Below are 25,523 nucleotides of genomic sequence, written 5' to 3'. Positions count from 1 at the left end.
GTTGTTAGTGTTACGGTAATTTTACTGTTAAATGAAATACAGCAAGTACTGGATAATTGTTGCCAGTAAGTTACTGTTAATTTGACAAGAAATTTTTTACAGTGTATTCTTGGCCTATACTTGTACTAATCTTTTGATCGAGATAATGTTGAACCTGAAGAGGAAACGACTGTGAGGTTGGGGGTGTTTATGGATTCGATCGACTTCATCAATGTTTTCATCATTGTTCTGAATGCCATCAGGTTGTAGTCTTTGACAAAAATGTGATTTTCTCAACATTTTGTTTAAAATGTTGCTTTTTATGAAACTTACCACATTCAATTGTTGATTTAAAAAAATTGCAAGTGTTCAATGTATAATACAGTTCAATGCCAAATACACAAGCAATAATAAAACCATGTGGTTGCAATGTCAGTGACCTGAGAGATATGAAGCTGGTCCTTATTTTTCAGAAGTTTTTCAAGATTCATGAGTCATTTTGTACTCACTACACTTAGAAAAAAGGGTTCATTGGGGTTCTATATATGAAGAATAGGGTTCTTTACTCAACTCCAAAGAACCTTTTATGCTAAAAAAAAAGGTTCTATAATGACAAGAAACAACACTTTTGGCACAAATGTTGTTTGAAGGCTATTAATTAATTCATATATATCATTATTCTGCAATATTTTGTTACAGTGTATGAAGCCTCAGGACACACACAAAAAAATATGTTTTTATTCATTATTATTTATTAATTTGTGTGTAGTAAATTGTGTCAAGGGGATGTGGAGGTCGCACTCGCTGTAACAATCATGTCATTTTTGCCGTGCGGACCTTTGTAGGTACTCCGTGTGCAGTAGGTACTGCGTGCCATGAAGGCGACGCTGACATGGACCTCGCCCGAGTCTGCTCCGCCTGCGTTTCCGTCTGAGTCTGCTCCGTCCTGGTACCTTTCCAAGTGTGCTCAACTCTGTTGAGCACTTCCTGTTAAGTGGGTTCCACCCTAGTTGCCTTCGATGCATGCTTCTCCGTGGTCTCTTGCCCCGCTCTTTTCTCCAGGCCCCAGGCCTCTCCATGTGCCTGGCCTCCTGCCGGTCCACGGGCCTGAACGCGAATAGCGTGTCAAATTCGCGCCTGACGTGTCTAGTTTGACCCTTGACCACTTTGTGTTAATTCGCGTGTCAAGAGTGAAACAAAAGTTAGAAGCGAAATGTACGCGCGTGAAGCGCGTCAGAACTGAAATTCTACCAGAAAGACTCGGGAGATAAATTGAAAAGCAGTATACATTTATCTTTGGCGTAGGCCACGTCCTTAGCGAGCATAGCGAGGTTAGCCGAATCTGCATCCTGGTGGTGGTGGTGGGGAGGATGGAGGGGAAGGTACCATCTTGGTGGTGGTTGGGGAGGATGGAGGTGAATGGCAGCGTCAGCATCTGCGAACTCAGACAAGTGTAAGTACCAATCTTTTATACTGAGATTGTTAACACCTGATTGGATAGGAATGAAGGTAATACATGATGCGCTGATTGAGTCTTCCTGACAGAACTTTAAGCTAAAGCTTTCATTTCTTTGGCGGCCATTGTTTTTATGTCGACCGAGCATTCATCAAGAGAGTTACCGCTCTGTATTTACTCTGGAAAGTAGAACAGCGGCGTGGGGATCATCGTCACCGTATATTTGTGTCCACCGGACCCTTCGGAGGTGAACCGTTTGGCGAGTTTGACTATTTGCTTGCTCCATGGGCTGCGCTGGATGACGGCCGCTGTCAGCGGTACTTCCACCTGTCACGCGGCCAGTTTGATGACCTGTTGTCCTGCATCGGAGCAAGGATAACCCTCGCCCTCATCCATCTAATCTAGCTGTCATTTATTTTTGTTTTGATGATAAATAGAGCCAGCCTTCAAAAGTTATTAACCTGTCCAGTGATTATTTTCTCTCTCACGTCCAGACACGAACTTATGCACATGTATGTTGGTTGTCTTTACATCATAATAATATTTCATATAATCTATGGAATGAATAACATTCAATACAAAATGAACATGTCTCGTATATAGAAATAAAGTTTTAAGTGATAAAATATTTGCTTTGTTGTTCATAATCCCACCATGCATTTAGTCGTATTACAAAATAATTTATTGAAGCATCCAGATAGCATCCTACTTCACCACGTGAGCAAGCAGCTGGGCTCCTGATTGGTTAACACGACGCGAATTGACGCCAAAGTTCAGATTTTTCAACTCGGGCGGCAGGCGCGAATTCGCGTCAAACGCGTGAATGCACAAATGGCACTAACTAAATCATTCACGCGTAAAGGCCAATTTATACTTCTGCGTCGAGGGTACGCCGTAATGTACGACGTTGGCTACGCACGTAGGCGACGCCGTTGTGAGCATACTTCTGCGTTCAGGTCTAGGTTGCTCTGCAGTACTGCTCCGAAACGCTAGTTGGCGGCGGAGGGTTTTAATGTTCCACTGTGTTTAGATTCCTCACGGCTAGGTTACTACAAGCAATAGCGACTGAAAGAGAGTGGATCATGTTGGAGTTGGAGCTTATTGAGGTGGAAAAACAGATCACTTTAGTGAAATAACTAAAACTGAAAGGCAGAAATGAGAGAAGACGTCGGAGGAGATGGTACGTGTGGAAATCATAGATAGTGGTGGAAATGCGTGAGAAGGTACGTGCGGAAATGCGTAGGAGGAAATGCGATGTTACCAAGCCGACCAATCACCGATCTTGCGGTCCACGTCGTGGCGACGTGTAGTTACATTTTTGAGGAGGTGCGCGTCAGGCGACGGCGAAGGGTACACGGTATGGGACGTGTCTGTGCGTATGCTACGCCGTACCTACTGCGCGCACCCTACACAGAAGTATAAATTGGCCTTAACGCGCCTAACGCGCCAGACGCTCAATTCGCTCGAACTTGACGCGCGAATGAGGCATATTCGCGTCTTCCGCGCCTCGCTCCACGCCTCATTCGCGCTGCAGGAATTTTTTACGCGCATAACGCGTCTTTGCATTGACTTAATAACATTGAAATCATTCGCGCCTGACGCGCTATTCGCGTCCGGTGTGAATGTACCATAAAACGTCGAGCTGAACTGTGCGGTTCACACTGCATGACTCTCAGTGAAATCAGGAGTGTTCAAGTTGTTTAGCTGTTCACACCACACAACACAACGTGATTGATGCAAGGGGGTAATCCATCAGTCGGAAGCTGAAGCTGTCTCCGGGGGCCGCCATTGTAGCGTACTATCATCTGCTGTTAGCATCCCATTGACTCCCATTCATTTTGGCGTCACTTTGACAGCGAATAACTTTACATCTGAGGTGTCCAAAGACTCCATTTATCGATTATTTATTTCTAAAGAAACACGACAATGTATAAAAGGCTCCATTACTTTGTATGTTACGTTATGGCCACGTAGAAGCCGTTCTTGTAAAAATAGGCTAAAAATTGCGTCATAACCACTCGACTGTCCGTCGCACAGTAGAGAATTACCGTATAGACAGGAAGAGAAGCTCGCACAGCCTTGCAGGCAATCTAAAGTCTAAAGTCTAAAGTCTGTCTAAAGTCAGCCCATGGCATAAATGGAAGCAAAATGACAAAATAAGTAATCAGAATACTTACCAAAATTTGCTCCAGGTCGCGCTTCGCTGTGTACGATAAAAATTTTCTTTGGCACAGCTACTATAAGTCAGTCAGTTTGCTCACGTGACATCTATGTCGTCAAGCTCAGTTTGAGCCTGCGCAGAACGCTTGGCTATCAGGAAGTGAGTGCCCATGTTGAGCTTCAGCTCTCTCCAGTGAAATCAACGGGGTCGCTGTGTCCATTTCTTTTACTGTCTATGGATTGATCCACAACAGGAGGTAGCGCACTACGTGAGTTGACAACGCACTACATAAAGATACAACCACGATCGGATGATAGCAAATCATTTGTGACTCTAATGAGAGCTGTTTCAGTACTATGGTACGGTCTAAATCCTGAAAATAATCAAATAAATAACGAGTTGACAACAACTCTGTCACCCAACGATTCTATCTTGTCTACAACGTTTTGTCACGAAACACCACGCAATAAAACGAACAAGAAAAGACGCGAAAAGCATGTGCGCCAATATTCAGGGAAGAAGAACACAACACATGAATGGATGTCAGACAGAAACTGTACAGTGTTTGAGCGATGATTTGCTCTAAGAAAAAAATGCAAAATAAATACGAAAAAATAAGATTTACCTCAACCCATGCGTTGCTATGTTTGGATGTACTCATGACATCGCTGAGGTTGAGTCGCGCGATGACTCTATCTAGCATGCTAGATATTTTTCTGGGCTCGGCGACACGTCTGCGAAGCGTCTGCCAGCGTCTTCGCTGCGTTGTTGGCTCTTTCATACTAACAGATTGGCAAGCGTTCATCGTCCGCTAATCCCCCGCGATTTGCACACGATGACACCTTGACCTGTTGGCTAGCTCAACGATTTGCAAATCAGGCATAAATCGGGCTTAAAATCCTGTAGTGTGAATTTGGGTTTAGAGGGGGGATTATGTGATGATCAGCAGCTGTAGTGCCCTCGTGAGCCTCTAGAGGGCACCCTCTTCCCGTGCTGTGTTTCCCCTTGGACTCTTTATGTTTTATTATGTTCAGCTGTTTTTCATTTCCTGTGATTGAGTTCCTTATTTAAACCTGAGTTTTCCCTGTCCTTTGCGAAGTCTTGTTACTGTAAGCATACATCTCTGAGCATTTTCTCCGTTTGAGTATTCCGTGTTTCCCTGGACGTTTGACCCTTGCCTGTTTCTGAACCTGTGCTGCCTCGACCAGAGCCTGTTTTTCACCATGATTTACTGGATTTCCCCCTTGTTTTACTATTTGCCTCGGTATATGTCTGCTTGTGTTTTAAGTTATAATAAAGTTCTGCACATGGATCCGGCCGTCTCTGTCTGTATGTTACATTATATAACAATTATACTATAAAATAAATTTTACCAAAAATAATAACAGAAAGAGACATTTTTATTATAACAAAACCAAACATGTGCTGTTCACTAATTAACTAAAATTAAACAGGATGCACAGGTTGATCTGTTTTTCCTGAAATCTCACCTTCCTGTCAGTTGCTATGTCATTCACTGATTAAGAATGAGAGAAGGGGGAAAGATAAAATGACTGCCTGTGACATTTTTAGTTACGTACTGCAATCCCCCATTTGGGCAGCAAAACAAAGTGGATCTGAAATTAGAATTGAAGCGCCAGGCATATGTACAGTAAACAATTGTAATAGACTGAAATGCAATTCCTGTCATATATTTGCCCTGCGTGAATAAGTGTGACGTGTGTTTGTTCCTTCAGGGCTTGCTGTAGACATATGCTTTTGCCTGCCTCAAGGGAGTAAATAGATTTATATTAAATAAACAATCTTTTGTCTCCTCAATAATTCGTTTGCATTTAGGCAAACTCTACAAAAAGGCTTGGTTACACATAACAATCCTTAATTATGTGCCTTTACGTATTCAGAACAAATTTTTGGTCAACACTAGACATGGAGAACAATAGCTAATCTGCATGAAAAGTAGCTCAATTGTCACTGCTAATGCCAATAAAATGAAACCGGTTTCTTGGAAGCCATTAACGCAGTTGTGTCACTGGGGCTGAGACACATAGTTTTGTTCTTTGATTCAGATTTCTGGTGTGAATTACTACTCCTTTGAGTTTTTCAAAGCTTTAAAAAGCAGGTATATTTATACTGTGGCATGAATGTGAAAATGATCCCTAACCACATCCAGAGTATTTCACACCTTCTTGATGATCAGCCATGAGATGAAATTGTGCAAGAACTCTATGCTAACGTTCATCTTTGTCTCTCATGACCATTATGCTTCACAGTAAATACTGACAGAAGCTGATCTGTCTGCTGCAGTGTCAGTGATAACTCACTCCAGCTTCTGATACTTCTGTTCCAGAGAGTGATATTTTGGCTTAGCCTACACTGTAAAAAAAGGTTGCTATAGATTTTACAGTAACTTACTGGCAGCTGGATGCCAATAAGTTAATGTAAAAGTGTTTACAGTATCAGTACTGTAATTTAATTTACAGTACGACAATTGTATACTGTATTAATATTTACAGAATGAGTTGTATATTTTTTATTTACAGTACAAGTACCATATTTTAATTTACAGGAATAATTCAGTATATTGTATTCATGAGTGCAACTACCGTATTTTTATTTACAGTATTAGAATTGCTTTCCTATTACATAATTAGATTTTTTTTTTTTCAAAAAATCCATTACAGTGTAGGCAATGCAAGTAAGCTAACTCATTAATGTCTCACTTTTCCTGATTCCTTGGCACAGAACTAATTCCAGGACCCTGTCCACACTTGTATTTTGTTCCCGGACTAAACCCCTAAACCTGTAACGTTAAACTGCGAGAGTTCAGTCATGCTTGATTTTTTAGGCCTCATTCATATGTGGAAATAAATCTGATATGAATCAGAAAAGTCCATTTGCATCTGCCGTGCAATGAAACGGACAAAAGCAATTTATCATTTTTTTGTGTTCTGTTTTTGTGATGTTTTAATGTAATTTTGGTTGGACAGGTGGACACAGTCACTGGCTGATTTGTTGTCTAAATAACAAGCATATGACATTTTCCATCTTTCTAGATTTTTTACAGCAGTTTTAAAGCTATTGAGTTGAATGACTGATTTCATCTTGAAATTTATAGACATATTAGTACAAAAATTTACCTCATGAAGTGAGAGAAGTATCCTATATGAAATGTAATTTTTTATTTTATTTGATCTTTTAAGTAACTGTAACTTATATTTTTTTCTAAATAAGTATTTAAAAATATCACACTGTCTGTAAAAATAATCTTAAAAATGTAACTTTGTGATAATAAGTTTTTGTTTTTTTTACTCACATCCCTATACCTTTAAATTGTACAGCAATGAAAAGTAAACATGTTTCTCTTTCTCTGTGAATGTCTCTAAAGAGCATAGTGAATTGAACAATTTTACCATGAAAGCACCTTTTCCTACAATGCATTCCACTGTGAATAGCCTATTTACGAGACATTTCTTCATTGCAACAGGGTACAGACAATATCATTATGTGATGTGCCTGCAAACCAAATGACACAAGGCACAATTTTGTTTCTCTTTCATCTTCTCAAACACAACTCATAGGTACAAATTTAAAAGCAAATATATGTTATGTTCCATTTACTTTTTTCTTTCCTGTTGAAGAAATAATATATTTGGCTGGTTGGAAAAAGACAAGGAATTTAACATTTCCATTTAAGAAAAGTCTGTAAAAACAGACACCATGTACTGTCTTAATGGGATTTTTCACTGGTGTTTTACCATTTTATTATTTTACATTATTATGCATTTTGAATTATACATTAGATTGTGTTGTTTTAGGTTTGAAGGAAATGCCTGTAAACTTAACAACTACTGTCCTGGCAGAATTTTATTTTATTTTTTTTGTATGCAGTGTATGCATTCCTTTTGAAGGCATAGCCTTGACATTGTAGATAAAATGAATTCTTACAACAACACAGTGTTACAGAATAAACTACACTGTGCACCATATACTTATATTTCGTTGAAGCACAGCTGACATCACAGCAGATATACCGAAACAACATTCCAGCTTGTGTTAAAATGGAATTCAATTAAAACCTTTACAAGATCAGTTAAGAATTTTAATCAGAGAAGCATTGTTTTATCACAGTAGGTTAAATGAGATTAACCATGTAGTTGTCACGGTCTTCGTCTGCACCTGTCTTCACTACACTTCCCAGAATCCTCTTGTCTCCACACCTGATCTCACTCCCTCAATCATCCACCTGTTCATCGTCTTCATCATCTGTGTCACCTGTCCCGTTTATTTGTATCTGTATTTAGTTCTCTCTGTTTGTTCAGTACTGGTCGGTCAATGTTGATTGTACGTGGTTGTTTATCCAGTGTTTATGGTTAGTTCAGTGAATGTAGATGGTATTTTCGTGCATCCTGCATGTCCTGTGAGAGTTATTTTGAGTAAACAATATGAATTAGAGCTTTTTCCTCGTCTGCCGCCTTCTGCCAGCACCACACTCGTGACAGTTGTGCTGTTACACATTTGAATGTTGTGCATTCTGAAATTCTATATTTCCTTTAGTTGGGATTTTCACACTGCATTTAATTGGGCTTTAATTGGGGAAAAAATACTATTTCAACTTAAGTTTAATGTCAACTTTAAAATGATGCTGTAAACCATGACCTGAAAAGAGTGTTGCTTATTTGAACTTGAGTGCCGCATTCATTTGAGAACGACGTATTTTACACAAGACGTGAGCACAGCATTTACAGAAACTATCACATGCTGCACCTCAGTTGTGGGTAATGAGTGGAAGAGAGTGTGTGTTCATTCACTTCCCCCACCTACACTTCCTGCCTGTGCTGAGACTTAAACTCATAACCTTCAGGTTAAGTCAGATTCTCTAACATTAGGTAACAACTGCCCACTCAACAGTGACTCTAAGAAGAGACTGTTGTTATTTCATCTGTTTAGGGCAAACTGGATGTATAGTCAGAAGCATACATTGATATGAAAGAGCAAGACAAGCCATCATCTACACAGGTTGCATGCTGTACTTGTCCAGTCAATAATATGGACACTGAAAAATTTACGAAGGTACAGTGTGATTGTGTCAGAATTTTCAGTGTCCTCTCTCAAGTTGAAAACAAGAAAATCAAGAGAGAGCATATTTATATTCTCACTCTTTGCCTTTCCATTACCTTTTTTATGTCTCAGTATCTGGCTCTCCTTATTTAAAATTAGAGAAGCTTGAGTACTAGTCTCACCACAAATTTTATTTTATAGACACATGCAAAGTAAAATTTTGCACTGCCCTGAAGCTGCGTGTTCAGCTGACAAATTGATGGACAGATCTGATACATGTACAGTATTTCAAAGAGCTGGGGTGAGATCTGTGCTCTCATGCTAATCGTGAGTCTCTGCACATGCATTGGAAGCATTGTGATAACAAAGCTGTCACAGACCATCTTGTTCAGTATTGACAAGGTATTTTTGCACATAAAAGCAACCATTTCAGTGAGTACAGCTTTCACAAACATTGGGACGTGTGGACAGGCTTTTAAGGCAGTACAAAAGTAGATGGTTTCTTTTCAGCATCATTTATAAAGACGAAGAACTGCCGAGAGACATTCAGCTTTTAACATTGTATGTCTTATTTACTGATCCTCCAATTATTGATAACCAACAGAGTTGATAACTTAATAACTTTGAATGCATGATCAATCCAAATATATCTCTAACATAGCTCCCATCACACAGGATTTACAGGCAAGTTTACATTTCGTTCCATGTAATGTCCCAGTTTACTGTGCTACAATGGTAGCTTACAAAGAGGAAAGCTGAATCCATTCATGATAATGCATAAATACTGAGAGTGCTGTCAGGAAATGAAGGCATTTTTGAGTTCATTTATAATCACTGTTTTGTTCAAAATATCTATGGATTCTCTCTTTGCATCAACGCAAGTCTGTTCTATTTAATTTAATGTTATAATGCCTCTATGTTTTGCACATCGACTTTCTTTTCTTAACTTTAATGAAAGGAAATGTGATTGAAATATAAATTGCTCCTTAGCCATGTAATTTTGGAAGAAGTGAAAGGATGTGAATTAGGCCAGATTTTCATAGTGCACTGTGCATGTACTTGTGTCTTCATTGTCTATTAGACGAAAAGTGGCTCTGATGTTTCACCACCCTTCAGAACAGTCATGGTTTCTTTCTCAAGAGTTCACAATGATGGTGTGGTGTGATGATGGTTTAGTTTTGCTAAAGAGAACACTTGCATTATCTCAGCACTGCTGATTTAACAGACGGCGGCCAACTTGTCTAACCACGAAGACATCAGCAGCCGCCACATATTGACAGATATATGACCAGCAGGTGAAGACGTGAACCCTTGAGACATCACTTGACCTGCAGTTTCTTGATGTGGGTTGGCAATCCCCCTTTCTTCCTAGAACAGCAGTTAGAGCCAGTGCATTCATGGCCTTGCTTTTGTATCGTTTATGTCTTCTGTGAGAGAAGTTGGCTTCTATTGATATTCTTCACACTTTCTACTCCTTGAATCCAAAGGTTCTCATTACCTTTGTTCTTCTTTTAGTTCCTTATCGCTGTCTGGAAAAGAGATTTCTAAACGCATTGTTGTAGTTCTTGTTAAAGGCTGTGTAAATGAGTGGGTTGAAGAAGGAGTTTGAGTAACCCAGCCAGAGAAAGACACTTTTCCAGACAGGGGGGATGTCACATGAACAGAGCGGAATGATGAGCTCAGCAAGGAAAAAGGGAATCCAGCAGAGCACAAATACACCAATCAGGATGCCCACCATCAGTGCTGCTCTCCTTTCTTTCTGCTCTCGCCACGTCTCGCCATCCGTCTGGAAAGATACGGTTGCGTGACGAACTGTGAAGGCCATCTGTGGCTGCCCTTCGGCCTCCTTTACCTAGCAGTAAACAAGTAAAAAGATGAAATGTATTAGTAGTGTTAGTCAAGTACACAACAATAAGGTACTTCATTAACACTATTGGTGAGCAGAATGCAGCAACTACATATTTTGTCAAAACTGAGGGAGTGAAATTGAGTCTTTGTGATCTGTCCGGTGCCGGATCTGCACCAAATGCAAATATTCAGAGAAAAAGGAGTGAAAAATTAATATCAAGTTCTAGTAAAATGTAATCACAAAACATTAAATCAGTGTAACTTTGAAAGGCAGTGCAAATTTATTTTGTAACATATTTGTGTCCAGACATCAGTGTTGTAGTCAGGACCACCTCACTCGAGTCCGAGTCGAGACTGAGACCAGATCGAGTCGAGTCCGAGTCAAGACCGAGTCCATAGAGAGTCGAGTCCGAGTCGAGTCCGAGACCAGAGACGGTCGAGTCCGAGTCGAGACCGAGACCAGTGAGGGTTGATTACCTAATTTACTTTTATTTACTTAGAGAAATCCTTTTTTTTTTTACTGAATTTACTTGGAGTTAAAAAAATTTGATCATTTTAGGGTAAAAAGGCCACATAGTAGGTGGTGTTAAAAGTAATTTTATTACAATTTGTCATGCGCAGTTGCGCACTAGAAAATCACCAATCACTGGACGTGTCAATCAATTTAAAGAAATATTTTATTAACATACATTAATAATCATGAAAAATATTTCGAATTGAACTCGAGTGGACTCGGGAATAAGTCTGAGTCCTAAAAAAAAAACTGTTCGAGTACGAGTCAATTCCGAGTCCAAATGCACACGAGTCCATGACAAGACCAAGACCATTAAAATATGGTCTCGAGACCGAGTCCGAGACGAGTCCGAGTCTCGAGTACTACAACACTGCTAGACATCCCAGTTTTCCTACTCTGATCTTTAAGCATTACTTATGTACGGTCTCCATTCACTCTACCTGTTACAGAATATTTAAATTCTTTAACTCAAACTATATCTTTTATATAAAGATGTTATTAGATTAAACAATCCGGGACTATTCCAGATACAGCATGATAAATGCATTAAAGGCACAATATGTAAGTTTCACCCGTTAGAGGTAAGTTCAAAACTATGACAAAGGCGTAGCTTGATGACGGCATGAATGAGCGTGGAATCGTGGGAGTTGTTGTCTTCACCTCCACAGATGAATGAAAGCAATCTGATGGGGCTCAGGCAGAAATCATGTTCATGTATGAGTGAAGTTGTATTAATGTTACTGGAGAATGAACAGGGTGTAACGGAACATGTATTCGTATTGAACCATTTCGGTTCGAGGCTTCCGGTTCGGTACGCATACAAATCGAACGATTCCTTGGACCATTTTTCCTGCCGACAAAATTCGCACTGGCACGGCCACCACAACGTTGTGCGACATCAAATGGCAAGCGGAATGAAAGCGGAACGAAACTGCGCTACTCATTATGTGCTTCACGGATCGTTTGTCAGTTCGGACCAGTAACATCTGTGCAGCGCGAGCCGATCTCGATCAAGCGTCACTGTTACTACACAGTTCTAAGAGATCCAGTAAAGAAAACATTTGAATTCACCACTGAAGTAATAACATCGCTGCGAGATCTAGTGAGAAGCATTCACATTTCTCCGTTATTAACCGTAAATCTCTATTAAATCAAACAGCGCTGAAGAGGAAACCAGGAGAAACATTGTGCCGTGAATGAACTAGTAATACGTTACGTCCACAGACCAGCAACATTCACCATGGATTTAATATAGTAACACTAACTGTAACCAGTTTGGTTGGAATGCTTTGAAGTACTTCACACATCGTTTTCCAGCACTTCAAAACTCAAATATTATATAAATAAATATATATTTAAATGTTATTTTTAATGTGATGACCAAAACATTATTTGTTCATCCTTCAAAGATGACTCCCATTTATAGACCATTTCACAAGATGTAAACAACACTGGTCCAGAAACACTTCCTGTTTCAGTTTGTAACTGTTTTCTTTATTTCACGTGTGAAGAAAACATCTTAAAGATGTTTGTTTAACTTTTTGATTCAGTTTTATATGTTCTGTTGGTTGTATTTTATCCCAGCTCTTATGTAGTGTTAAAAAACTGAACCAGGAAGTGCTTCTGGACCAGTGTTGTTTACATCAAGCAAAATGGTCTATAAACCTGAAAGAAACGTATTTAAAAATATTTTTCTTTTAACAAATAGGACATTTCTTTGGCATTTTTTTGTATCTTGTTCTTGTATTTCTTTGGCATGTTTCGAAAACGTACCAAACCGTGACTTTAAAACCGAGGTACATACCGAACCGTTATTTTTGTTTACCATTACACCCCTACTGGTGGATAGCAAAATGCTAAAGCTAAAAATCTGGTTGAGTTGGGTTCTTAAAAGGCATTCAATTCCGTTTAAAATATGTTGTATGGCAGAGAAAATAAAGATCTTTCTGATTTTGCTATGTAAACCACTTGACAAAATAGTGTCTCTGAGTCAAGAAAACAAGATATTCAAACAATAAGACTAACCATGTTGTGATTTCCATTAAACGAGAGTAGATGTTAAAACTTCACCCCCTCCGTCCCCTACTCAACTCAGCCCAGTTTACTGACCTCTACATCCCTCCTGCTGCTGAGGCTGCTCCTTCCTCGTAGTTCACATGTGACCTAACCACAATCTCACAATCTCTCCGCAACCCAACCATACGCACCATCCTGTTTGACTAAGGCTGTCGAGCCCAACTGTCTTCATTAAAGCAGTTTCAGTGGCAATGGTTCCGTATGGCATACCACCCACCACAAAACACAATATCTGCCCAAACACCACCCATCATTCACACAATATACACAGGAACGTAATAATTAACCAACAGACTTTTTGAGTTTTTCAAGAATTCCACGAAACTGTAGCGTGACGGCCTGCACACAGCCAGCAGAATCTTTCCGTCTCAACCACAGCCAGTTGCTGCTCCTTTCTGCTGCTTCAAATAAGTTCTTTACTGTGCGACGCAACTCTTGGCCACTAAATCCGAAGTCTATGAGGAACCGGGTTGTAGAGTGTGCCACAAATCCTCGACAACCCACTTCCACTGGATAAACCTGGACTCTCCATCCTCGCTGTTCTGCTTCAGTGGCCAGCTGAGCATACCGCAGTTTCTGCCTCTCATATGCCTCATCTACCGCATCCTCCCATGGCACTGTTAACTCTATAAGTTGAACAATGCGTGCTGATCCAGACCACAAAACAATATCTCGTCGGAGGTTAGTGGTGGCAATCTCAGGTGGAAAAATAAGCTGTTGATCAAGATCTCCAGTATCTTCCAGTCCCTAGCAGCTTCCAGCTGTCCTTGGCGAGAAATGGTTTTACCACCTTTTCTTGGTGTTTGCTCACCTGGGCGGAGGAATATTGTCTTCTGCGTGTAATGTTTTGCTAGAACAGGCGGCAACTTCTTGGTCATGTTACACTTGCCTTCCAATGCTAAAGCCAAACATCGCAGTACTTGGTCATGGCACCAAGTAAACAGACCTTGGCTAAGAGCCACCTTACATCCTGTCTGACCTTGGCACACTTAAACTCCTCGGTTTAAGCAGACACTGGCAGCTGCAATATTCCTTTACTTTAAAGTCCCACTCCCAACCATTTCCTGATGTATGAACTTATTAACGCTTCCAGCTTATCCACTGTTGTCAAAGAAACCTCGTACACAGTCATGGCCACAGCAACCTCGGCAGTAGACCGAACTGAAAGCACCAGAGTTTTAGTTTGCCTGGTAGAGCACAGCTGTTAATGCTCTTCAACCCTTCCACTGCTTGTCGTCTAACTTCTCCCACTCGGACTGTGTCCTTTAGATCCCCATCGTACCATCTCCCAAGACTCTTCACTGGCTTCTCAGAAACTGTTGGTATTGCCTCACCATTAATGAAGAATGTTTTTTATCTACTACCTTTAACTATCGAGATACTCCTTGATTTAGAGGGCTAAAATTGCATTTGTGCCCATTCAATCTTATCGGTTAAACTTCCCCAATAACCGATTAGTGCAGGCTACTGTAGTCATGGTTGTCATGTCATCTATGTATGCTCTGATCAGTAGCGGTTCTAGGCACGGGCGAACCGGGCAGTCGCCCGGGGCGGCATTTCTTCATGTCACATGGGGGGCGGCACGAGCAGTTAAAAAATACTCTGTGCCGCGAAGTTTTTCTATTTTTTATCATTTCGATTCAATTATTGGCAATGGCGCCCTGCTTGCTGAGAAGGTGCCGTGCGCAGAAGCAATGTCAAGGGGATCTCCTGATTAGTTCACGTATCGCGTCTTTTGCACGCTCGAGGTCGTTATTTCAAATCCTCTATGTTTCAAATAGGCGCACGGGAAGCGCGCTCATTATGCGCTCACGGGAAGCGCGTGCACCCAAACACTTGGTGTTTTTTTCTCTTCTCCGTAAATAAATCTTTTAGCAGAGCTACAGCAAGCGTTTTTCTGTGGTAGAAATACATAAGCTACTAAAACTCCTTTGTCGTTGTGGAAAGCGCAGTGTAATGAGTGCATGGTTCTATAGCAACGACAGCCATGGGAAAATCGGTACGAATTTTACTATTAATAATAAAAGATAAGCTACTGTGCATTATAAATGTCAGGAATGTATCTTTATTGACTCATTCTTTTTTATAGAGATGAGCGCTCGAAGGGGGTCTCGCCCTGGGTGTAATTCAAAGTAGAACCGCCACTGGCTCTAATTGGTGGTAGTCGCCTCCCAGAAGCCAAGCGCTGTCCTCCTACTACCCATCTTGATGCCTTAATGATTACTTCCATTGCCATGGTAAAAGCCAGTGGAGAAATGGTGCATCCTGCCATTATTCCAACCTCTAAGCATTGCCATGTCAGACTGATCTCATGAAGTAGCGTGTGTATGACACGCCAATTCGTATTTCCATTTTTGGCGTGCTATCAAGACGCATAATCGCTTTTCAGCGTGTTTATGAACGCCGTTGACTTAACGTTATATAAATATATGACTTACCTCAACCCCGTCCCTAAACCTAACCGTCACTGGGGTTAAAGGCATTTATGACTGTTCCCTTACCATCCTAGGAAAGAAAAAGATATGACTTACCTCAACCCCATCCCTAAACTTAACCGTCACTGGGGTTAATGGCATTTATGACTGGAGATTTGACGGCGTGTACAGACACGCGGAATGACGCGGACGTTAATGGCGTAGACATGCACGCAAACACGCAGATACACGCGGATAGCTCAAAATGCGTAGAGATAACACGCCACTTGGCTCGAAAGTGGCATGTATGTTTACGCAAAAGTCATGATGTCATGTTGGCCATGTAGTGCTGAATTCTGGAGTTGAGAAACTAAATTGTAAATCTCTAAAATATGTTTTCACTAAATTTGTTATTGACATTGGTACTCTGAAAATATCTGAACTCTATAACAATTATTTTCTTTTGGGTATTTAAATTTATGGAAACATTTGGGATACAAGGCAACCAAATATATAACATTGTGCTAGTGGTTTTTGAACATTTTAATCTAAAAAATGTACATGTTGTGCCTTTAATCTTTGAAAATGTGAAGCCCTACTTTGCTGTTGCAACAAATGACATTGTGTGACAAATCTCATAATTTCCCTAGAAAACTGAGGTGTGAATTTTCTAAATCAAGATAATATATTTCCTGTATCTTCTCACAAAGTTCCCTATGATAATGTCACCAACTCATCTAGCTCAATTTGCCCCACACCAGCCACCCTTTTGGAAAATTGTTTTTAGTAATATTCTAGATTAATCTCTATGTTGGCAAATCACCAAAATGTAATTAAGAAATATCACACTGTGCCAAGAAAAAAAAGAAGATTTAAAAGAAGCCAAAGTATCATGCTTTATGTGTTGCCAAGCAACACACTGAGGGACAGCATGTTAAAATCACACCATTTCACTCGGCTTCTATACCGCTCACAAACTATAGTCTGGAATGCTGATATAAAGTATGAAACTTCCCAGTGCTGTTATATGAACTATTGACACTTCTGAACGGTCAGCCCATTCTCACCCCCAAGGCGTCACCTAACTTGGGAAGCATTTTGACCATGCTTCAATATCTGACGCTTTAGGCGCCCTTTAGCGTCAGTTAGATGACGCCCTAGGATCGCGTGTAACCCTACCCCTACCCCTACCCCAGACCTAAACCTACCCGCGTCATCTAACTGACGCTTTTCCTTTAGCGTCAGTTATCACGCCGTAGGATCGCGTCATGTAACTGAGGCTAAAGGGCGCCTAAAACGTCAAATATTGAAGCATGGTCAAAGGTGACGCCTTGGGGTGAGAATGTGTTGGAACTGTACACTGTAATGAATTGCTGTAAAAATTACAGCCATATTTTACAGCCGCTGGCTGTTTTCTAATAATACAGCATTTTGCTGTAAACTGCAATGCATTCTGGGGCCGCGTGGCGGTTTGATTCAAAATACAGAATATTGCTGTAAATTTCAAATCGACACAGAGGCATTGTGATCTTCAACGGTCGTGTCGTCGACTTTCGGATAGCGGCAAGAGGAGTGATTCTCAACTGGTAAGTGACTTATTTCAGTTTCTTATGTTTCATGTTGTGTTACTCGTAGACTATGAAGGTAATGTTATATTCGCGGTTCATATTGGTTACCGAGGATCACGCATCCTCCGTACGGGGCGCGAGGGAGACTTGCGCGGGGCTTCAGCAGCCCAGACGCGGGTAGTATTTCACACATTCCCCGGGATCTATGGGCTCCTTTGTTGAGAAGAATTACATGCTTTTCTGACAACAGTCGGTATTCACACGAGCTTCGTGTTGATCAGCACACTTCGCCGTGATTATTTTATGGTGTATATCAAATCAAAATCAAGTAATCTGTTAAAATGGGCGCCGAAATGAAAAAAAAAAAAACAGATTATGAATGTTGCTGTGTCGTAACGTTATGTTTAATATTCCGGTGTGAAAATCCCTTACATTTCAGTACGAATATAAGCTATATATCCTATATATTTTAGCTATAACGTTAGCCTAAGTTACTCTCTGTGTGTAATTTGCTTTTTTGTTTTCATACTTCCTTTGTTAATTTTATTTAAAAGAAATAGTTCCTGCACTCTGAACACTAAAATATATTTTACATTTAAAATGCTGAAACATAAAAATGGTATAGTAAAAAATAAACTATTGTCACATGTGGTATTGTTTTAGGAGACACTTTCTTGACAAGAGGACACTGGAAGGCCAAGTTGTGTGTGAGGAGAGCATTCAGTCCAGCTTCCTGTCTGGCCTTGCTACTGTTCACTGCATATTATTACATATTCAATCAGGAGAAGCCAGCCTGCACCTTGGAGTTCATTTAAAGGTAATTGTTGCATTCTTAAAAACCTCAGTACATTTTACACATGTACTCAATATCTGCCTTTTGATATATTATCTATTGACTTAAAGGGATAGTTCACTTTGAAATTAATTTTTGATATGTTTTAGTTCACCTCAAGGGCATCCAAGATCTAGGTGTCTTTGTTTCCACAGTATTTTCAATTTTGACATTTTTAGGTCGAACCATTCTTGTCTTCAGTCATATAATGGAGGTCTATGGTCACCACCTCAAAGAGCATGCACAGAGAAGTCCAATTTAAACATGATTTAATGACTCGTAAATGTAAGTACACATTATGGCCTAAGACAAACGGAAGTGATCTCTCGCGCGTATACGTCACTCGTCTCGTACGTCATTCGTTTTCTCACACAAACCGCTCGTTTCGTGTCTTAGGCCATCAATGTGTACTTACATTTACGAGTCGTTAAATCATGTTTAATTTTGACTTCTCTGTGCATGCTCTTTGAGGTGGTGACCATAGACCTGCATTATATGACTGAAGACAAGAATGGTTCGACTTAAAAATATAAAAATTGAAAATACTGTGTAAACAAAGACACCTACATCTTGGATGCCCTTGAGGTAAGCTAAAACATATCAAAAATTAATTTCAAAGTGAACTATCCTTTAATTAGTTAAATCAGGTGTTTTAATTTGTGGACATAGGGTTAGGGTTGGGAGGTCTTCCTGGGAGGTCCTCATGACTGGAGTTGAGAAACACTGCTCTAACAGATTTCAAAATCATGATTACAAGCATGAAAAACTTAAAACCAATCCTACATATTGTCTGTTTCCTGACCCTTTATGTGCTTTGTAAGAGAGGAACAAAGAAGAAAATTGCCATCTAAAAGGACAGGGCAAATGGTACAGAAGAAACAGGTTGCAGTGAACCCACATGTTGCCACTCTTCCCTGCAAAGTGGTGTGTTCAGTGGAATTTCTGAAACGTAAGTACACACACAAATATATTTTTCCTTTAATTGTAACCTTTTAATATTCTTTATCTGACTCTAACTGTATCTGTCATCCCTCTGTCTGTCTCTGACTGTACCATTATGTTTTGTAATATATCTAATGTAATGTCCTTTTCAATATTTCTAGCCACTCTTTGCATCCTGTGATGGAACAGCATCCGGAGCTGAATTATTCTCCATTTTTGATCATACGTTTTTTGGACTCACTTGGGGCCTTGTTGTTTGGACATGTTTGTCTGGGAACGAAGAGGTGACAATTCATTCATGTCTGTTTTTATTTTTTATTTTTTTCAGAACCATTTTATTATGATCATGTTGGTCAACTTGTCGTTTTAAATGTCATTTGCGTATTTCTTCTTTGTGTGAAGGGCCCTGATGGCTTATTTGTTTTAAGTAATTAAAAAAAATCATTTCATGTCCATTTGTAAATAAAAATAAAATACAAAAAAATACAAAATACACTGTTTTATGCTTTTTTTTCATGCATATTTTAAAGTTATAAATTAAATAAATGTTGACCTGTTTTTATAGGATGTTGAATAGTTTGTTTGTTTTGTGAAGTAATAGGGGAATTAAGTTGCGTGTTATACAACACTTAATTAATTTAAAAACAATTGTTTAAAGCTTATGCAGTTGATAAATAATTCACATTTAAAATTCAGCTGGCATTTTACATATTTCCCAGATATAGCGAATACAAAGATTCATGGAACTACTGTAAAAAATACAGTTATTTAGTGTAATCAGAGAATACAGTAAAAATCTGTAAATTAAATTACAGAACTATACTGTAAAAAATACAGTAACTGGCTGGCAACCCTGCTGCCAGTATTTTACTGTAAAATTTACAGGAAAATTTTTTACAGTGTAGCTTATCCAATCAAATTATAATACCGGAACTAACTATATTTTCACCCTGGAAAATTAGCTTTGACATAAAATCTTACACTACAGTATAAACATTGTTTGGCTTGTCTATTGCATCTTGAATCTTTAAAATGGGTATTTAAATTAGCTTTTGTTTGAAAGGCTGTAGTTGAGTAAGCGGAGTACTGTGGCAGAACAAAACAAAATTACAGCATATGTGTGTTCGTTTGTGCATTTCAACAGATAAAGGAGGCAACGCTGCTATTAATTGATTTGGATCAGTGTAAGTTAAAAAAAACTGAAATAGACAATACAGAAGTGCATGTTTCAACTGTTCTTTGTGAGGAAGCAGTGAGACGCTGCTTCCAATTATACCTGGATCTCTCACTCGGAGCATGTGTGTTGGGAGGGAACTGTGTGTCAATGTAGGGCCACATGCAGGTTGAGCCTTCCTTCTGAGAAAATACCTCTGCTAGGATTGAGTGATGGTTCTTAAACATTTCTATTATCTCTGTCTTTTAGCCTTCTTCATTTTTTGTTTTCTCTGGCACCTCACTAACTCTCAGCTTGTTCACAGTGAGGTTTTGGAGGTTCGAGTCTGAAAATTATATTTATTAATGTGTGACTCTCAAACAATTTTGTCCATGTAAAAACTTACAGGAGCACACAGATACAGTCTGTGTGAACAAATAAATAATAATTAATTAAGGACATCTGGCCTGACAGACTGCCAGTCTGTACATAGTGGTGGGAGGTGGGTATTTTTAGTAACTATTTTTGCAGGTTTGTTCTGCCAGTTGGCTGTCTTTATAAATGTGAGGCATAATTGAATAATTCAATCTATTCATTCATACACCACTGAAAATTAATTTGTGAATGGTACCACTTGTACCATTCACCAATTAATTTTCAGTGCCTGTTCAATTTTCTGGCTTTATGAGTGGCTCATTGAATTATTTACTCAATCGATTAGTTAATTCAGGAATTAAACAAGTGACTATCTGCATCTGAATAAGCTTATCATGCTTAAAAAATGTGATGTCCACGTATGTGGAAACCAGATCTTAGGAGGCTATACGTTGATTTCACGCAGCCGCCACTTTGAAATCGAAAGCGAGGCTCCTGTGGGAAGAATCCCAGAAGTACAGATAGACAACAATGTCTTGGACTAACCTAAAGCTGCTGCTGTGATTTACACAATTGAATGTTAATATCCAAATATCCCGATATCTCGATATGTATATAGTTTGTTCCTGCTTCTTTTTTTACGTTCTGAATATATATATATATATATATGTGTGTGTGTGTGTGTATACATAAATTATTTATAAATTCATAAATTTCACTGTATATAGTCTAAAGTATGAAAGAAATGTATGTACATTTTTAGAAAAACAAATTTCTACATTAAACACAACAATACGCCATCGCATTCGAGACTCTCCTATGATTAAAGCCAACACTTCCGGTTTTCTTCCCATTTAAGATTGCAAATAATCTCTTTCATCTTCTACCATATATAATATTGTGAAAAATTTTAGGAAAGTCCATGAAGGGAAATACAGGAAACCTCTGTCGAATGTGCGTGAACTTTGAGCCCTCAGATGGCACTGCATGAGAAACCATCATCCTACTCTGTTAAATATAGTCACATGGCCTCAGGTGTTCTTTGGAAAACCGTTGTCACTTAATACAGTCTGCTGCTGTATCATGAAATAGCACTTGAATACCACTTGTAAAAAAGATATCTCTTTTTACGGAAGGAGAAAGCTATACATCAATTTTATGCACTATGGGCCCGAGCTCATCTCAGATGCTGCTATGGTCAGATGAGTCCATGTTTCAGGTTGTTTTGGAGAAAAATGCACATTAAGGTATCAAAAGTGACCATCCAGGCTTTTATCACCAAAAGTTGCCAAACATCTGTCATGGTATGGGGGTTCATCAGTGTAAATGGCATGGGTGACTTGTATATGCTTTTGTAAAGGTACTACTGACGTAGATGCGTATCTTCGGATTGTACAATGACGTTTAATGGTATCAAGATGGCATCTTTCCTTGGAAGCAAGACAATGACAGGCCTGATTTAGAATGTGCTACAACAGAGTGGTTTAAATTAGATACTCTACACCGTAGAGTGGATGTGCCTGACTAACCTGCCTGTAGTCCTGATATGTCTCTTATTGAAAATGTATGGCACATCATGAGGAGAATCAGACAACGATGATTACAGACTTTTGAGCAAGTCGATTTTTTGCTTAATCTTGCCTGATACAAGTCAATTCAGGCAAGGCAATTCAGGCAAGATAGGTCAAAAAATCCACTTCCAAAACTACAATAATTAGTACTCTCAATTCTTAAATTGGGAACGGTGATGTGACACAGTGGTAAACATGCCTTTGTCCCAACTTTTTTTGGAATGTGTTGGAGCCATCAAAATCAAAATGTGCTCATATTTAGTAAAGACAATTAAGGGTGCAGTAAGCATTTTTTTTTCAGGCAGGTTACAGGCAAGGGTTATAATTAGGGGTGGGGGGAAAAATCGATTCTCGATGCATCGCGATGCGGACGTGGACGATCCTGAATCGATTCACAAATGTCAAAAAATCGATTTAAAAAAAAAAATGTATATGTATTTATAATAACGTAATATTGACGGAACGCGAAAGACGGAACTCTGAAGCGCGGAAGTGCAGTGGCCGGACCGTCTGTGGCGTGCACATAACAGAGATGAGATGGCACGCGAGATTCAAACACCTTCCTTGTTAGGTTAAAAGCTCATGTGTGGAAATATTTTGGCTTCTGAAGTTGAAGGGGGAAAGGAGCTGGACAAGAGCCGCACTAGTTGTACGCTTTGTGGAATAAAACCAACGACGGAAACGCGACAAATATGATAAGCCATATGACACCTTTCCAGCCAGAGGAGGAAAAACACTCGGCTGCACCAGTCGTTATATTATTTATTTACTACAAGTATGCTCCTAGTTCAAGCACACATTTATTTTCCTGGTCGTTCTTTGTAATGTTAATAAAATATATTGTGCATTAATTCTTTATGGGTCATTACTTTGTACTTTTAAAGCAAATTATTTACAGTCACACACAAAAGATTCAGATAATCGATTTGTAACATTATAAATGTCTTGTACTTTAACTTTTGATCAACTTAATTTATCCTTGATGAATAAAAGTATAGATTTCTTTTTTCTTTTGCCCAAAAAATTAAATAAAAATTCTTACCGACTCCAAACATTTGAACGGTATTGTTTAATGTTACAAAAGCTTTCTATTTCAGATAAATGCTGTTCTTTTGAATTTCTAGGTGATTCTCTGAATCGGGTGCCCTTCAAGTCCCCCAAACTTGCTTCAAATATTTTCAATTGAAGGAAATCACAAAATACATTTTAATGCTGTCAATTAATAGAACCAGGTGCATTTGCATTATAATGCAACAAAATTGCTTTTGAAAAAAAATGTAAAGTTAATAAATTTAAAGAGAATAAGTTGCCTAAGTAGTAGACAACAAGCATGTTTGCATGTCCTCACTAACCATCATTATATTTTCAATGAATATCAAACAAATAAAAAGTGCAATTAATACCAAAATGTTGCTGCTGCTAATATAATCATATGTTGGTCTAGTGTATTTTCGTTTACTGTTGTGAAATGGAAAATCAATAATCGGTAATCGAGAATCGTTTATAATCGAAAATCGACTGTAATCGAATCGGGACTTCAATAATCGTAATCGAATCGAATCGGGAAATCAGACAGATTAACCACACCTAGTTATAATCAGGCAAGAGGTAGCACCTGTGTTAATATTGGAGAAGATTTTCAGTGCTCGAGAGACCTTAAAGGGATACTTCACCTCTAGAAAGATGAATGTGTATTTAAAATGGGTCAATTATGTAGAAGAAATGTGAATTTTGAATTTGGAGCTTTCTAGACTGAGAAAAGCCAGAAAATGTATTTTTGGCTTATGTGGATAAAAGACAACAACTCACAGAATGCACTTGCTGCCCTAGGAGGCCACACCCACTGGTTACAGAGCACAGTAGTTAAACAACAAGTCTAGGTTACTAGTGAGTCTCTGTGATGAGTCTGCCCGAAAATGTGTTTCGAGATCGCCCAAAATGTCCGGCATTTGCCTTCTACAGTCACCATTCATCATGTTTACTGTGGCGAGCAGGACGATTGACAGCGCGGGAGAACGACGCGAGGCCGGTGGCGTGATTACCGATGAGCGACACCTGTGAGATGCACCGCTCTCGTATCTCACACAGAGGAGCGGGAATTTTCTTAGCAGTGTTAAGCCTGTTTTATGCTTGTGCGTCGAATCGACGGCGTACCCCCGCAGACCCCTATCCGTCGACGCGAACACCTCTCCGACCCCTCCGCCGTAGCTCGACGTGCACCTCCAAAAATTTGTAACTACGCGTCGAGGCGACGCAGGCAGCAAGGGCTTTGATTGGTCAGATTATACATAATTTCAGGAGTGTAGCTTTTCCGATTTCCCCCTCCCGCTATAGTGCTATTTTTAACATTTGCACCCTCGTTCTGATAATTATAATACTCTTATAAAGAAAGTAAATAAATAATTAAACTAAAAATAAACTGTTTTTTATTTCATTGTTAATATATATGTCTATATTCTTTTCTTTCTTTTTTGCTCGCCATAAACTTCAATTAATCAATAAATCAACGTTTGTTTTGAAACACAGTTTGTTGTTTATTTTCAATACAATGTTCACGGTTACATCATTGATAATACAGTACTAACCAAGTCTGCCACGGGACACATTATCCTGCCATAGCACAGTTCCATGTGGAGACTGAAAAAATCCTTCAAGTCATTCCGAACAGGTATCGTTATGGCAGCTCGGGTGGAACCTTTCTTTTACTTTCTATGGGTGGAACGGGCCCTGGACATCCGTGTTGATTCTGTGGGGATAAAGTTTGTGTCGTCTTGTTATTTAATGTCAATTAGCTCCAGCTGGCAGCTGCAACAACATTCTCTCTCTTTCGCTCGCGGAACCAAAGAGATTTGCGAACCCCCCTAGCGTTCTGGCGGCGAAATGCACCGCGAAGCACCACAACCTGACGAAGAAGCATTAAACGGCCACGACGCCGTAGTAGTGACGACGTAGCTACTGTACGCCGTGGAGTTGACGCAGAAGCATAATGAGGCCTTTAGAACGCACATCAACCGATCACTTGTTTAGCATTCATGTAAACACTACATTCAGATTCACCAATCGGAATTAATTCAGTTGAAACAAAACGTGTACATGTAAACAATGAATGACGACTGCCGAAAGCAAAAGCTGAATCCCGGACATCGACGGCCGGACATGTCCAGGCAAAAGATGATGGTAACCCCTACTCAGCTTTCTCCACAGAACAAGAGCCTGCTAGCTTAGCTTCCAAAAAAGATGGAAGACACTATGGGCCCTATCTTGCACCCGGCGCAAATGACTTTATACTCAAACGCATTTATCACTATTTTGCACCAGCGCAAAGCAGGCTTTTCCTTCCACAGACGCACGGCGGTAAACTATGGATGAACTTGCGCTCCCTGGGCGGGTCGGCGCAAAAACAGAGGCGTGTTTCGGTGCAAACATTCCCTAGTGCTATTTTGCAGTTCCAGAAAACAATTGCGCCACTGACCAGAAAAAAAATTAGCCTAAAGTCAGTGGCACGTTGCGCGTACTTTCACATGCTATTTTAAGCGCGCATGCTTGGCCAGTGTGAACAACGTTCTCTCATCTACA

At 39.6% G+C, this 25,523-nt stretch overlaps 1 protein-coding gene and 1 long non-coding RNA gene across 2 annotated transcripts in view; one reads left to right on the top strand and one right to left on the bottom strand.

Moving 5' to 3' along the window:
* Positions 1 to 7,599: 7,599 nt before the first annotated feature.
* htr5ab (5-hydroxytryptamine (serotonin) receptor 5A, genome duplicate b) overlaps positions 7,600 to 25,523 on the bottom strand; it is a 28,164-nt gene continuing 10,240 nt past the window's right edge. Inside the window, exon 3 of the mRNA XM_039688630.2 lies at positions 7,600 to 10,506. Within this exon, the coding sequence (XP_039544564.1) occupies positions 10,174 to 10,506 (333 nt within the window). The 3' untranslated portion in view covers positions 7,600 to 10,173. The remainder of the gene's footprint in view (positions 10,507 to 25,523) is intronic.
* LOC120491054 (uncharacterized) lies at positions 16,859 to 19,414 on the top strand. Its single transcript, XR_005625185.2, has 3 exons — positions 16,859 to 17,891; positions 18,728 to 18,855; positions 19,010 to 19,414. It is a non-coding gene; the product is annotated as an uncharacterized LOC120491054 (long non-coding RNA).

The sequence above is a fragment of the Pimephales promelas genome, chromosome 1 (genome assembly GCF_988280905.1).
Source record: "Pimephales promelas chromosome 1, fPimPro1.hap1.1, whole genome shotgun sequence".
In the NCBI taxonomy this organism is placed as follows: domain Eukaryota; kingdom Metazoa; phylum Chordata; class Actinopteri; order Cypriniformes; family Leuciscidae; genus Pimephales; species Pimephales promelas.
Note: the sequence above shows the minus strand (reverse complement) of the source record. Positions and strands in the feature narration are given on the sequence as shown.